The 15,411-nt window shown below is 41.7% G+C and overlaps 1 protein-coding gene across 3 annotated transcripts in view; it reads right to left on the bottom strand.

Moving 5' to 3' along the window:
- Positions 1–15,411, bottom strand: part of LOC140717380 (C4b-binding protein alpha chain-like) — an 88,643-nt gene continuing 73,232 nt past the window's right edge. For all 3 annotated transcript variants that reach the window (XM_073030904.1, XM_073030906.1, XM_073030905.1), the window contains 2 exons: positions 5,527–5,638; positions 1–2,670 (listed from right to left, as the gene is read on the bottom strand). In XM_073030904.1, coding sequence (XP_072887005.1) covers positions 5,548–5,638 — 91 coding nt within the window. In that variant the 3' untranslated portion in view covers positions 1–2,670; positions 5,527–5,547. The remainder of the gene's footprint in view (positions 2,671–5,526; positions 5,639–15,411) is intronic.

Below are 15,411 nucleotides of genomic sequence, written 5' to 3'. Positions count from 1 at the left end.
TTAATTAGTGCAATGATTTTATTAACATGAGCAGTTGCGATAACAGCACTTGGAAACTATATTTAATGCTTGGACATTAGATCCAAAGCTGAACAGGCTCGTTTAGACAAAAACAAGTTAATCAACTTTCACTGTACTTTAAAAGTTAAACTGACAACTGGGTGGTACTTTGAGATTCAGAACTTACTAAGTCTTTGACATTAGGTCTGTTTTATAATATACATGACCTTGATAAGCACTGCAAAATAAACAAGTAAACACCATATCCCAAAGTGAAGAAGAGCAACAGGATGAGCCCTGCCCATCAATAACAAAAATGTTGTAACAACAGCAGATACAGGATGCATACTATATCTTTCCCACTGGGAACGTGAACTTCGTGAACAGATGTGTTGAGTACATTCAGAAGTATATGGTAACTTCAACCATAATTTTACTAATAAATATCATCGGGCATATAATAAAAACACCAAATTTTAGGTATAAGGTGCCAATACCGTAACTTAAGTGCAAGAATTCTTTAGCACTTTATTTCATTTAAAATTATAAAGTGAAAAATTAAATCACAAGCCAAGAGCAATTCTATTGCACCTTGGAACTTCTAAATAAATAAGGCCACAATGTGCACTATTCACACAATAAACGAGATCCTTGATCCACTATGGACAAAATTTTACATGCTCTTGTTATCTGTGTGACTCCCATCCGCTCAACAACTAAAATCGACAGGACTTCTCACCCAAGCTCTGGTTTCATCTGAAATTTTCCCTCCAGCTTAGTGTAATGTCTAGTCTGGCCTCAACCCTCTTCCCGGCAGGTGTTCCCTTATTGGATGTTTAGCTGTGTCTCAAGCTTTGCCTCTAAACTCCCACTCTGTTCCAGCTTCCTCACAACTCTCCATCTTCAGTTCTCTCCGACCCTCGGCTTCTACAAATCCAGAAGTTAACCTGCACCCAGTGTTAGCAATCAATAAAACCAATTGAAGCAGCCAGAATGATATAAAGGCAGATGATTTTAGGGAGCACTACATTCTGCACTTGCAGCTTATAAAAGACATAATTATATATACAACACAGATTAGTTTACGCTGCCTTACTGTGTAGTCAATTGGCAAGAATTTCGAGCATTATTATAATTTTACAATTTACCTAAAAAAAAGCCAGTCAGCATAAAGAGTAAACAGTAAGTCTTTAAAATTATTTCCGATAAGTGCTCTTCATTTTGACATCATTAATGTGCTGCCTAGTGGCTCTTTGAAGCTCCTAACACAGAAAAGCCCCGCAGGTGCTTGCACCAATTTCAGATTTCTTAATCTCATTCAAAATCAGAACATAAATATCTATTCAGCAAAGATACAAGTGCCAATTAATAATAATAGTGAGGAAACGGTGGTATCAACTCTTCCACGGGCAGACCCAACCCCGGCTGCGAAGGTCGGTGGGTTGGGCATGGGGCTAGCAACCCCTTCCCATAAAAACCCAGAGCAACAGAAACACCACCAGAAGCTACAAAGGCCTCATCCCTGGGAGAGCGAGGATCTTTGCCTAGAAGACGGGCCATACCTGGGGACAATTAGAAAGACGTGTGCAGGACAGAGGACTCTGGTGAGCAGCTGTCAGAGGCCTAGGTCCCAGTAGGGGTGAAGGGTTTAAGTAAGAATGGTGGTCTCACATCGGGTGACATGGGAAGATTCTGGCCTTTTCTGCAAAGGAGAGCAGTTCAGTTGCACCCCTCAAGCAACCACCTACTTGCTCGTGTTGTTCAGAACTGCATGCCTTTGGAGGGGTAATCCTACCCCAGCTTTAGAAGAGGTATAAAGACTAACAATGCTTTGCCAGGAGCATCCTGAAAGCAGCACACAGGAAAGAGAAACAAATCTACCTTTTGAGCTAAATTAGCAAAGAGCAAGTTACATTTCTGCTGTGCAGGACTTCAGTGAAATCAATCAGAAGTTCTAATTAAGTTTTTAAAACACAAGTTGACTTCTTTTGAAGCACTTGGTTTTTTTTTTTGCATCTTCGATGGTGGAATGGTTTTGAACAAAATATAATTAACCTCAGTAAAGTGGTTTATTACCAATGTCACTATCATCTGTCCAGATGTTTAAAACAGGTTGTTGGAACAAACTGAGACCCTCTGAACAAGAATACTCTGGCACTGGTTTTGCTGATTTCAAAAGCACCCACAAATTGAAACATCAGATTTAAATATTAAATAGCACTCAAACAAAATTAACAGACTCAATAATTATCTTCACCTGGAATAATCTATATCAATTATGAATTTAGAAATAGCATGAAACAATCATACAACTTGGATCCTCTAGTAGATACTGGGATCAGCTACTCCTGAGCTTCCAAATGGGATATGTTTTCAGGGTAATATAAATGTCTATATAATTCTTTACAACTGATCTGAAGTTTCATAAACATTCCTTTGCAAGCATGAGAACATTTCCATTTAGTCTGCTACTTTGCAACTTCATTGAGCTGGCACATAATTTTGACCGAGTATTCTCATCCTTTTTTCAAAACACCATTAAGGAAATGCAGGATTTCCTTAACCGAATGTCTATACACGATACACTTGTTCGAAACAGCAGGAGAAGCTCCAGTTCCACACCTCTGCCATGATTAATCAAATTCAAAATAACAACTTCATAGTACCGATCTGTAGAAGGAAAGAAAAAAAATAAGAGTTGTGTAATGTAGTGTAGAAAGAGTTTAGTTAAGAAGTAGCTTTCAAAAGTCTAAGCGGAGCTCTGATAGGGATTTATAATATTATGAGAGACAAAAATAGAGTAAACAGACAGCATCTTTTCCCCAGGGTTGAAATGTCTAATACCAGAAAGTATACATTTATGCCATGGACCCCAGGTTGTGAACCTCTGATTTAGGGTGAGAGAGTCATTTCAAAGGAGGTGTGTGGGACAAGTTTCATTTAAAAACACACTGGTGAGTGCCTAGAATGTGCTACCTGGGATGGTGGTAGTGGCAGATACTTTTAAGAGACGTTTAGAAGGCACATGACTGTGAGGACAATGGAGGGATCTCGAAATAGTGCAGGCAGACGGGATTAATTTAGTTGACCACTGATTACTAATTTAATCGGTTGACACAACATCGTGAGCCAAAGGGCCTGTTCCTGTGTACTGCCCTCAGTTCTAAGTCATAGAGTCACACTAATGGTAAAGCCAGAAAGTAATATCGCTCATTTTCCAGCAGGAAAGACATCTCTGCAAACCTAAATTATTTGAAATAAAAAGCAGAAATTTAACAATGACACTCCACAGTTGCAGTCTCAAGAGTTAAGTTTAATGTAATCTGTGAAATCCTGAAGTTGGTGAGGACTTCATTCCTTAGGACACAAGAGGGATGAGTTATAGAATTATGAGAGGCATAGAAGAGGTGGATGGCAAGTCTTTTCCCCACACATATAGTTACTGTCATTTACAGTTTTTTATCATGTATTGTAATTTCAGAATCAGGTTTATTATCAACAGCATGTGTTGTGAAATTTGTTAACTTAGCAGCAGCAGTTCAATGCAATACACAAGAAAGAAGAAAATAAAATAAAATGATAATAATAAATAAATAAATTAGTTATACATACATTGAACAGATCAAAAACCATGCAAAAAACAGAAATATATATTAACAAAGTGAGGTAGTGTTCAAGGGCTCAATGTCCATCAAGGAATCAAAACATATGTTGGTGATATTAAACCTGACTCTGATGGAGTGGCAAGTATTTTGTTTAAATACACACAATGGTAGGTGCTGAAACCCATTTCCATGAGTGGTGGTAGGAGCAGATACAATAGATACAATGTTTAAGAGGCATTTAGTCACATGAGCAGACAGGGAATGGAAGGATATGGGCCATGTGCAGGCAGATGGCATTAGATTAGTATCATGGTTGGCATAGCTATTGTTCCATCATCTAAACTTCTAACTAATTATCCAGTTCGTAACCACCTTATGTTGCCTGCGACTTGAGCCAGAGAAAGGCTACTTTGCTACTGAGTCTGTGCCAGAAAGGGCTTCCCAGTGTAAACCCACCTTCCAACACTGAGCTCACATCACTTCAGGATACACTTCCTCACATATATATCCAAGTCCTGTTTAGGTGCTTCTGCCCTATTACCCCTCCTGGTCACTACCACCCTTTCAATGAAACTGGTTTTCCTTCGTCTCCCCCTTTATGCTTGGCTGACTGGCCACTCTACTCTGACCCAATGTGATTTTGTGCACTTCAATCAAATATTCTCTCCATCTTCTTCATTCCAAGAAAATTAACCATAAGACAAGGGAGAATTAGATTATTCAGCCCATCGAGTCTACTCTGCCATGCGATCATGGCTGAATTATTATCCCCTCAATCCTATTCTCCTGCCTTTGACACCCTTATTAATCAAGAACCTATCAACCTCCTCTTAAAATATACCAAACAACTTAGGCTGCACTGCCATCTGAGGCAATGAATTCTACAGATTCACCACCCTCTTACTGAAGAATTTCCTCCTCATCTCTGCTCTAATGGGCTGTTCTTGTATTCTGAGGCTGTGCCTTTGGTCCTGAACTTCACCACTATAGGAAATATCCTCTCCATGCCCACTCTCTTCAGGCTTTTCAATATTCAATCACTCTTCTTCTAAATTCCAGTGAGTACAGGCCCAGCCCTATCAAATTCTCCTCATATGTAAACCCTTTCATTCCCAGGAACATTCTTGTGAACCACCTCTGGATTCTCTCCAATACCAGCACGCCCTTTCTTAGATAATGGACCCAATGCTGATGGCAATACTCCAACTGTGGTCTGATCAATACCTTATAAAACCTCAGCATTACATCCTTGCTTTAATATACTAGTCCTCTTCAAAAGAATGCTAACACTGCATTTGCATTCCTCACCACAGTACCAATCTGCAAGTTAAACTTTAGGGAATCCTGCATAAGGACCGAGTGGTGGCAATATTCCACTTTTCACAACCCCAAAGCAGGTTTTTTTTAAAAGGACCCAAGACCTCAGCACATCAGAATGTTTCCTGTGGCATTGGGGCATTGGTCCTAGTGTACTATCCTCAACCTCTGGATTAAATTAGCTGCCGGGGAGGAAATCAGTATTTACCAAAGGAGAAGTAAGGCGCTCCTTCCTTGGGCAAGGTGTAGCACCTGCTTAGCCCCCGATCAATATCATGTAAAGCCATGGGAGGTTGTATGAGCAGCTGGTGTACATCACAAGCCCTGGTTCTGCATCCACTGACACCAGACAGACAGTCTCTGAAGAGTATTGATAATGACTGGGGTCACCTGTCTTGTAAATACACTACCCAGAAGAAGGCAACGGCTTCTGAGAAGAAATTTACCAAGAACAATCACAGTCAAAGACCACGAGCGACCAGTCGCTACATAATGATGACAATGACCAGGCTTCTAACTCTACACTGACTGACCTTCTTTGAACAAGTACTTTTAAATGCTTAAACATTTCCCCAAAAACTGCTGGAGATATAAAACTAAATACCTCTTTAAAAGTTGAAGTCCATTACTTTGTCTCTTCAGCAGGTGCAAGGCGCTCCATCTGATGGGAAAGTGCCTCTCCATTCTCAAGGTCTCTTTTCTTGTTTCTCATCAGGCTGGAAAGAACACAAGAACCAAGGGACATGAGAAATCCACCATTCAACTTTTCAAACATGGTCTACCAAAAATGATATAGTGTTGTCCCAGCATATATGATGAATAAACTCTTCTTGGGCTTCCTCTTGTCATCTGTTCCTCCTGATTGGTTTGTCCTCATCCAAACAGGTTTCCCCTGTCCCACCTTGTTTACAATCAAATTACAGTCCTTACCTAGAGCGAGACCTTTGTTAAAATTCTTGTTCTCCAGTTTTATTTCACTGGCTTCCTTCACCAGGTGGTTCCAAAAGTCACCGTCGTGACACAATAGTTTTGTGCTGAAATCAATCCTGTAGACAATGCGAATATAGTGTTCTGCTACCACCGATTTCTCTAGCTAACCCAAACAGATACACGTCCCAGTGCTCCTTAATATGGGTTTCCATCATCTGGATGAAATACACTGCTCCACAGTCACAGGAAATCCTATAAACACTCTGTCACTTGCACGCATTACTACTAAACATTTGTCTCAATGATGTTTCCCTATATTGGGAGAGCCGAGGACCAGAGAGCACAGCCTTCGAATACAAGGACTCCTCATCTCCGTCTCTTTAGGACAGAGATGGAGGATTCTTTAGTCAGAGTGGTGAATCTGTGGAATTCATTGTCACAGGCACCTATAGAGGTGAAGTCATTGGTTAATATTTAAAACAGAGGCTGATAATTCCTTGATCAGTGTGTGTAGGCCTCCGTTAGTCTCATTAGACCATGGATTTACGCCTTGGAAAGTTTGAGTAGTAAAAGAGCATCAAAGGTTACAGGGAGAATGGGGTTGAGAAGGAAGATCATCAGCCATGATCAAGTGCAGAACAGACTAGATGGGCCGAATGGCTTTATTCTGCTCCTATGTCTTTGATCTTATGTTCCTTGATTCCGTTAATGGGCATTTCAAGCTAACTAAAGAGGCAGTGTCATAGTGCACCACAGTACTTTGGCCCATCTCGCCTATAGTTCCATCTACCTGCACCTGGACCACAGCCCTCCATGGCTCTCTCATCCATGTACTTACCCAACCTCCCTTAAATGTTGTAACTGAGTCTGCATCCATCATTTCCACTGGCAGCTCATTCCACACTCCCACTACTGAGTGAAGAATTTCCCCCTCAGGTTCCTCTTAAATATTCCACATTTCACCCTTAAACTATGACGTCTATTTCTCGTCTCACTCAACCTCAGCATTTACCCTAGTTCTACCCTTCATACTTTTTGTAAGCTTCTATTAAATCTCCCCTCATTCTCTTACAGTCCGAGAAATAAAGTCCTGCTAACCTATTCAGCCTTTCCCTATAACTCATGTCAAGTCCCAGCAATGTTCTTGTAAATTTTCTCTCAACTGCTTCAATCCTATTGACATTTTTCCTGTTTTTCTGAAACTGCACAAAATACTCTAAATTTGGCCTCACCAATATTTTATATAACTTCAACATAACATCCCAACTTCTGCACTCAATATTTTATAAAGCCCAATGTGCCATAAAGCTCTCTTTATGGCCCTATGCAGCACTTTGAAGAAATTATGGATCTGTATTTCCAGATCCCCTGTCTTACTGCATACCTCAGTGTCCTACCATTCTCTGTGCAATGTCTATCCTGGTTTTTCCTCATCAGGTGGAACACCTCATACCTGCCCGCATTAAATGCCATCTGCCATCTTTCAGATCATTTTTCAAGCTGGTATAGATCCCACTGCAAGCTTTAATGACCTTCCTTCCTGTCCACTACACCCGCAAATGTGGAGTTGTTGCAAATTTGCTAATTCAGTTTATCACATCATCTAAAGTATTAACATAGATGATAAACAAGAGGACCTAAGACTGAATCCTGCCATGTTGACTATCCCTAATCATGCCTTGTCTATTCATATACTTAGATATCCTGTCCCCTAGAATATTTTCCAATACTTTACCCACAACTGACGTCAGGCTCATGTATTGGTCTCTTAAAGAACATTAAGGTGGATAAGACCCCTCACATCTGATGGGATATATCCCAGGATATTGAGAAGGGCAAGAGATAAGATTGTTGGGGCCTTGACCAATATCCTCTTGTACTCTCCAGCCAGCGGTGAGGTCCCAGAAGACTGGTAAGTAACTAATGTTGTTTCATTATTCGAGAAATAGTTATGATCCTGAAAACTATAGACTCTTGTTAGCGGTAGGGAAGTTACTGGAGAGCATTTTTAGAGATAGGATTTGTGAGAATTTGGAAAACCACTGCCTAATTAGGACAAGGTCTTACTAACTTTACTTTATTACTTTATTGTCACCAAACAATTGATACTAGAGCGTACAATCATCATAGCGATATTTGATTCTGCGCTTCATGCTCCCTGGAGTACAAATCAATTGTAAATATAATAAAAATTTGAATTATAAATCATAAATTTAAAATATAAAAAAGGGAAAGTAAGTTAGTGCAAATCAGGTCCGGATATTTGGAAGGTACGGCCCAGATCCGGGTCAGGATCCATTCAGCAGTCTTATCACAGTTGGAAAGAAGCTGTTCCCAAATCTGGCTGTACAAGTCTTCAAGCTCCAGAACCTTCTCCCGGAGGGAAGAGGGACAAAAAGTGTGTTGGATGATTGGGTCATGTCCTTGATTATCCTGGCAGCACTGCTCCGACAGCGTGCAGTGTAAAGTGAGTTCAAAGACAGAATATCAGTTTGTGTGATGTGCTGGGCTGTGTTAGATGGAGCTATTATAGATAGCGGGGTCAAGGGATATGGGGAGAGGGCAGGAACGGGGTACTGATTGTGTATGATCAGCCATGATCACAGTGAATGGCTGTGCTGGCTAGAAGGGCCAAATGGTCTACTCCTGCACCTATTGTCTAATGTCTATTCACAATCTTCTCCAGCTTCTTCTGGTCTTGGACAGGACAACTTCCATACCAGGTTGTGATGCTCCCTAGAAGAATGCTATCTACGGTGCATCTATAAAAATTAGTGAGGGTTTTAGGGGACAGGCCAAATTTCCTCAGCTTTCTTAGGAAGTAAAGGCGCTGGTGGGCCTTCTTGGCAGTGGACTCTGCTTGGTTAGACCAAGTCAGGTCATTCGTGATATTCACCCCAAGGAAGTTAAAGCTTTTGACCTGTTCCACCTGCGCACCACTGATGTAGATGAGGTCGTGCGGTCCGCTACTCCTTCTGAAGTCAACAACCAATTCCTTTGTCTTGCTGATGTTGAGGGATAGGTTATTGTCTTTGCACCATGCCAACTTGATAGTGTTTTTGAGGAGGTTACGAGAGTGATTGATGAAGGTAGAATTGTGGATGCTATTTAAGTGGAGTTTGGTAAGGTGTTTGCACATTTTTACCAACAGACACATTTCTTTGACAACAAGGCTTAGGCTACTAAAATGTTCCATCTGGTCAATCTTGCTGTATGCTTCTGAAATATGGCCTATAACAGCAGAACTCCGAAGAAACTTAGAAGCAACAGAAATGTGGTTTCTTAGAAGAATGCTGAAAATATCATATAGAGACAGGGTAACTAATGAGACAGTACACCAATGTGCCCATACAAAAAGATCTTTAATTAGAACATTAAATGAGAGGAAACTTAAATTCCTGGGCCATGTAATCAGAAAGGGAGAAACAGAATGTTTTAGATTACAAGGCCATATGCCTGGGAAATGCGGAAGCGGAAGACAAAGAAGAAAATAGATGGACACTGTGAAAGAAACACTGACGCTGTGAGGGATCGTTTGATGTGCAGAGCCATGATCACCCAAGCATGTAATGCGCAAGGCACATGAAGAAGTTTGCACAAGGTCCCTCATGACAGGCTCATTCAGAATCAGAATATCACTGGTATATATTGTGAAATTTGTTGACTTTGCAGCATCAATAAATTGCAATAAATAATAATAGTAAAAAAACCATCAATTAAAGTGTGTATGTATGAATGTTCTTGTATTCAAGCTGGATGAAAACACACATGGATGGGTATGTAAGTTTGCAAATGATTTGGAGAAGGAAGTCGGTGGATCAGAACAGGAGTGCAGCGGGAGCCATCTTGAATTTTTCTTATTCTCATCGGAGTTAAGAGAGGCGGGACTGCGCAGGCGTGTGAAGGCGGGCAGTGAAGTGGGGAAGATTTAAAAAGGACACAGCCTTCTACAGCAGGCAGCGTCATGTGCATGCAGAGGAGTGAGCTGGGAGCAGAGTGAAGGCTTAAGGGCTTGGGCTCAACAGGCTTAGGTGGAAACGGACGAGGCAAGGTAGGTTTGATTTTCAGTTTTTCCTGTTATTTGAGGAAAGGGGAAGTATGAGTGTGAGGGCAGCTTGTTGTTCTCGGTGTCGGATGTGGGAGGTCCTGGAGTCTCCTAGCTTCCCGGACGTCCACATCTGCACCAGGTGTGCCGAGCTGCAGTTCCTAAGGGACCGTGTTAGGGAACTGGAGCTGCAGCTCGATGACCTTCGTCTGGTCAGGGAGAGTGAGGAGTTGATCGAGAGGAGTTACAGGCAGGTGGTCACACCAGGGCCACAGGAGGCAGACAAGTGGGTCACGGTTAGGAGAGGGAAGGGGAAGAGTCAGGTACTAGAGAGTACCCCAGTGGCTGTACCCCTTGACAATAAGTACTCCGGTTTGAGTACTATTGGGGGGGACAGCCTACCTGGGGGAAGCAACAGTGGCTGTGCCTCTGGCACAGAGTCTGGCCCTATAGCTCAGAAGGGTAGGGAAAGGAAGAGGAAGGCAGTAGTAATAGGGGACTCGATAGTTAGGGGATCAGATAGGCGATTCTGTGGACGCAGTCAGGAGACCCGGATGGTAGTTTGCCTCCCTGGTGCCAGGGTTCGGTATGTTACTGATCGTGTCCAAGGTATCCTGAAGTGGGAGGGTGAGGAGCCAGAGGTCGTGGTACATATAGGCACCAATGACATAGGTAGGAAAAGGGAAGAGGTCCTGAAAAGAGAATACAGGGAGTTAGAAAGGCAGTTGAGAAGAAGGACCACAAAGGTAGTAATCTTGGGACTACTGCCTGTGCCACACAACAGTGAGAGTAGGAATGGAATGAGGTGGAGGATAAATGCGTGGCTGAGGGATTGGAGAAGGGGGCAGGGATTCAAGTTTCTGGATCATTGGGACCTCTTTTGGGGCAGGTGTGACCTGTACAAAAAGGACAGATTACACTTGAATCCTAGGGGGACTAATATCCTGGTGGGGAGATTTGCTAAGGCTACTGGGGAGACTTTAAACTAGAATGGTTGGGGGGGTGGGAATCAATTTGAAGAGACTAAGGGAGAGGAGGTTAGTTCACAAATAGAAAAAGCTAGTAGACAGTGTGTGAGGGAGGATAGGCAGGTGATAGAGAAGGGGAGCGCTCAGACCGAAGATGTAGGGGAGAAGGAAGAAAACGTTAATAAAGTTGATCGCATCGTTAGGGATAAACAGAGAGGAAGAGGTGGAGAGTTTCTTAAATGTATCTATTTTAATGCTAGGAGCATTGTAAGAAAGGTGGATGAGCTTAGAGCATGGATTGATACCTGGAAATATGATGTTGTAGCTATTAGTGAAACATGGTTGCAGGAGGGGTGTGATTGGCAACTAAATATTCCTGGATTTCATTGCTTCAGGTGTGAGAGAATCGGAGGGGCAAGAGGAGGAGGTGTTGCATTGCTTGTCGGAGAAAATATTGCAGTGGTGCTTTGGCAGGATAGATTAGAGGGCTCATCTAGGGAGGCTATTTGGGTGGAATTGAGGAATGGGAAAGGTGTAGTAACACTTATAGGGGTGTATTATAGACCATCTAATGGGGAGCGAGAATTGGAAGAGCAAATTTGTAAGGAGATAGCAGATACTTGTAGCAAGCACAAGGTTGTGATTGTGGGAGATTTTAATTATCCCCACACATAGACTGGGAAGCCCATACTGCAAAAGGGATGGATGGTTTGGAGTTTGTAAAATGTGTGCAGGATAGTTTTTTGCAGCAATACATAGAGGTACCAACTAGAGAAGGAGCAGAGTTGGATCTCCTGTTAGGGAATGAAATAGGTCAGGTGACAGACGTATGTGTTGGGGAGCACTTCGGGTCCAGTGATCACAATACCATTAGTTTCAATATAATTATGGAGAAGGATAGGACTGGACCCAGGGTTGAGATTTTTGATTGGAGAAAGGCTAACTTTGAAGAGATGCAAAAGGACTTAGAAGGAGTGGATTGGGACAATTTGTTTTATGGGAAGGATGTAATAGAAAAATGGAGGTCATTTAAAGGTGAAATTTTGAGGGTACAGAATCCTTATGTTCCTGTTAGGTTGAAAGGTAAGGTTAAAAGTTTGAGAGCGTCATGGTTTTCAAAGGATATTGGAAACTTGGTTCGGAAAATGAGGGAGATCTATAATAAATATAGGCAGCATGGAGTAAATGAGGTGCTCGAGGAATATAAGGAATGTAAAAAGAATCTTAAAAAAGAAATTAGAAAAGCTAAAAGAAGTTATGAGGTTGCTTTGGCAAGTAAGGTGAAAATAAATCCAAAGGGTCTCTACAGTTAAATTAATAGCAAAAGGATAGTGAGGGATAAAATTGGTCCCTTAGAGAATCAGAGTGGACAGCTATGTGTGGAGCCGAAAGAGATGGCGGAGATTTTGAACTATTTCTTTTCTTCGGTATTCACTAAGGAGAAGGATATTGAATTGTGTAAGGTAAGGGAAACAAGTAGGGAAGTTATGGAAATTATGACGATTAAAGTGGAGGAAATACTAGCACTTTTAAGGAATATAAAAGTGGATAAATCTCTGGATCCTGACAGGATATTTCCTAGGACTTTGAGGGAAGTTGATGTAGAAATAGCAGGGGCTCTGACAGAAATATTTCAAATGTCATTAGAAACGGGGATGGTGCCAGAGGATTGACATATTGCTCATGTGGTTCCACTGTTTAAAAAGGGTTCTAAAAGTAAACCTAGCAATTATTGGCCTGTCAGTTTAACATCAGTAGTGGGTAAATTAATGGAAAGTATTCTTAGAGATGGTATATATAATTATCTGGATAGACAGGGTCTGATTAGGAATAGTCAGCATGGATTTGTGTGTGGAAGGTCATGTTTGACAAATCTTATTGAATTTTTTGAAGAGGATACGAGGAAAGTTGATGAGGGTAAAGCAGTGGATGTTGTCTATATGGACTTCAGTAAGGCCTTTGACAAGGTTCTGCACGGAAGGTTAGTTAGGAAGGTTCAATCGTTAGGTATTAATATTGAAGTAGTAAAATGGATTCAACAGTGGCTAGATGGGAGATGCCAGAGAGTAGTGGTGAATAACTGTTTGTCAGGTTGGAAGCCGGTGACTAGTGGTGTGCCTCAGGGATCTGTACTGGGTCCAATGTTGTTTGTCATATACATTAATGATCTGGATGATGGGGTGGTAAATTGGAATAGTAAGTATGCAGATGAAACTAAGGTAGGTGGCGTTGTGGGTAATGAAGTAGGTTTTCAAAGCTTGCAGAGAGATTTAGGCCAGTTAGAAGAGTGGGCTGAATGATGGCAGATGGAGTTTAATGCTGACAAGTGTGAGGTGCTACATTTTGGTAGGAATAATCCAAATAGGACATACATCATAAATGGTAGGGCATTGAAGAATGCAGTAGAACAGAGTGATCTAGGATTAATGGTGCATAGTTCCTTGAAGGTGGAATCTCATGTGGATAGGGTGATGAAGAAAGCTTTTGGTATGCTAGCCTTTATAAATCAGAGCATTGAGTACAGAAGTTGGGATGTAATGTTAAAATTGTACAAAGCATTGGTGAGGCCAAATTTGGAGTATTGTGTACAGTTCTGGTCACCGAGTTATAGGAAAGATATCAACAAAATAGAGAGAGTACACAGAAGATTTACTAGAATGTTACCTGGGTTTCAGCACCTAAGTTACAGGGAAAGGCTGAACAAGTTAGGTCTTTTTTCTTTGGAGCGTAGAAGGTTGAGGGGGGACTTGATAGAGGTATTTAAAATAATGAGGGGGAGCGATCGAGTTGACGTGGATAGGCTTTTTCCATTGAGAGTAGGGGAGATTCAAACAAGAGGGCATGATTTGATAATTAGGGGGCTAAAGTTTAAGGGTAACACGAGGGGGAATTTCTTTACTCAGAGAGTGGTAGCTATGTGGAATGAGCTTCCAGTAGAAGTGGTAGAGGCAGGTTCGGTATTGTCATTTAAAGTAAAATTGGATAGGTATATGGACAGGAAAGGAATGGAGGGTTATGGGCTGAGTGCGGGCCACTGGGACTAGGTGAATGTAAGCGTTCGGCACAGACTAGAAGGGCCGAGATGGCCTGTTTCTGTGCTGTAATTATTATATGGTTATATTTGAAGATTGGTTGTGCGGACAGTGTGGACGACTATCAAATGATACAGTGAGATACAGATCAGCTGCAAATATGGGCAGAGAAATAGCAGGCAAATGTGATGTGTTTTCCCTTGGGAGATCAAATATAAAGAACAGCTTACATTTAATAATAGCAAGGAGTAGAGGAGCAGAGGGATATTAGGTTCATAACTCCCTGAAAGTGGCGACACAGGTTCATACAGTGATGAAGAAAGCACACAACAAGCTTGTTTTTAATAATCAAGGAATGGAATCAGGAAGTTATGTTGCAGCCTTATTGAACTCATAAGGCTGCATCTGGAGTATTGCATTCAGTTCTGGTCGCCCCACAATATGACGTCGAGGCTTTGGAGAGGGTGCAAAAGAGGCTCACCAGGATGCAGCCTGGATTAGAGGGCATGTGCTATAAGGAGAGTTTGGACAAACTTTGCTTGTTTTCTCTGGAGCAGCATGGCTGAGAGGAGATCTCATAGAGCGTTATAAGATTAAGCATAGATAGAAAAGACAAGACAGTATCTCTCACTGAGGGTCAACAGCTCTAATACTAGAGGGCATACTTTTAAAGTGAGAAGGGACAAGGGGAAAGGACATGTGCAGGGGGCAATTTTTTTTTACTACCCAGATAGTCGGTACGAACCTGGGATGGAGGTGAGGTGAATACGGTGGAGGCCATCAAGAGGCTCTAGATCGGCACATGAACATGCAGGAAAAGAAAGAACATGGACATTGTAGATAGGAGGGTTTGTTCCTGTGCCCATGTTAGATGTAACCCAGGGCTATATACTCAAAGGGGAGGTAATTCAGCAGGGAAAATGCTTAACCCAGAGTGGCAGATAACCCAAATGAAAGTCTTTACTCAAGAGGACTGCAGAGTCTCAATCTCCGAATATGCCCAAGTCCATCATGAACATTTTTGGATGTTAGGAGCCTCATTTCCTGCAGAAGATATTCTCCAACTACTCCTTTTTCAAATGGGGTCGCTTTACACAAAGAGAGGGGAGTGGCTTGCACGCCCACAGTACAATTCACCGTCTAAGGACACTGAACATTGTAGCCAGGGTTGACTTTGGCCCTGTAGAGAATCAAGAGGGTGATGGCACTGAGCTTTAATATGTCAAATGATGGGAGAACACAAGGTTCCATCATAGCTTAAGGAAGTTAATCACATGTGCAAGATGTCCTGTTATACTGAGCAGTGTGCACAACAACGTGGGGACAATCACATCAATTCAAAGATTTTTCAAATATCAAAACAGGTTCAGACTCCCTGATCCAATTCTCCTTTCGGTAAATCTGAATAGAATTTTCAGCAGACAATTAAATTGTTAAAAAGAGTGGACCATGAAATTAGACCATGAGATAGAATTCAGCATCTAAAATATAAATCAATAAAATATAAAACACAA

Source organism: Hemitrygon akajei, chromosome 27 (genome assembly GCF_048418815.1).
Source record: "Hemitrygon akajei chromosome 27, sHemAka1.3, whole genome shotgun sequence".
Classification (NCBI taxonomy): Eukaryota; Metazoa; Chordata; class Chondrichthyes; order Myliobatiformes; family Dasyatidae; genus Hemitrygon; species Hemitrygon akajei.
The sequence above is the reverse complement of the archived record's forward strand: the minus strand, read 5'-3'. Positions and strand labels throughout refer to the sequence as shown.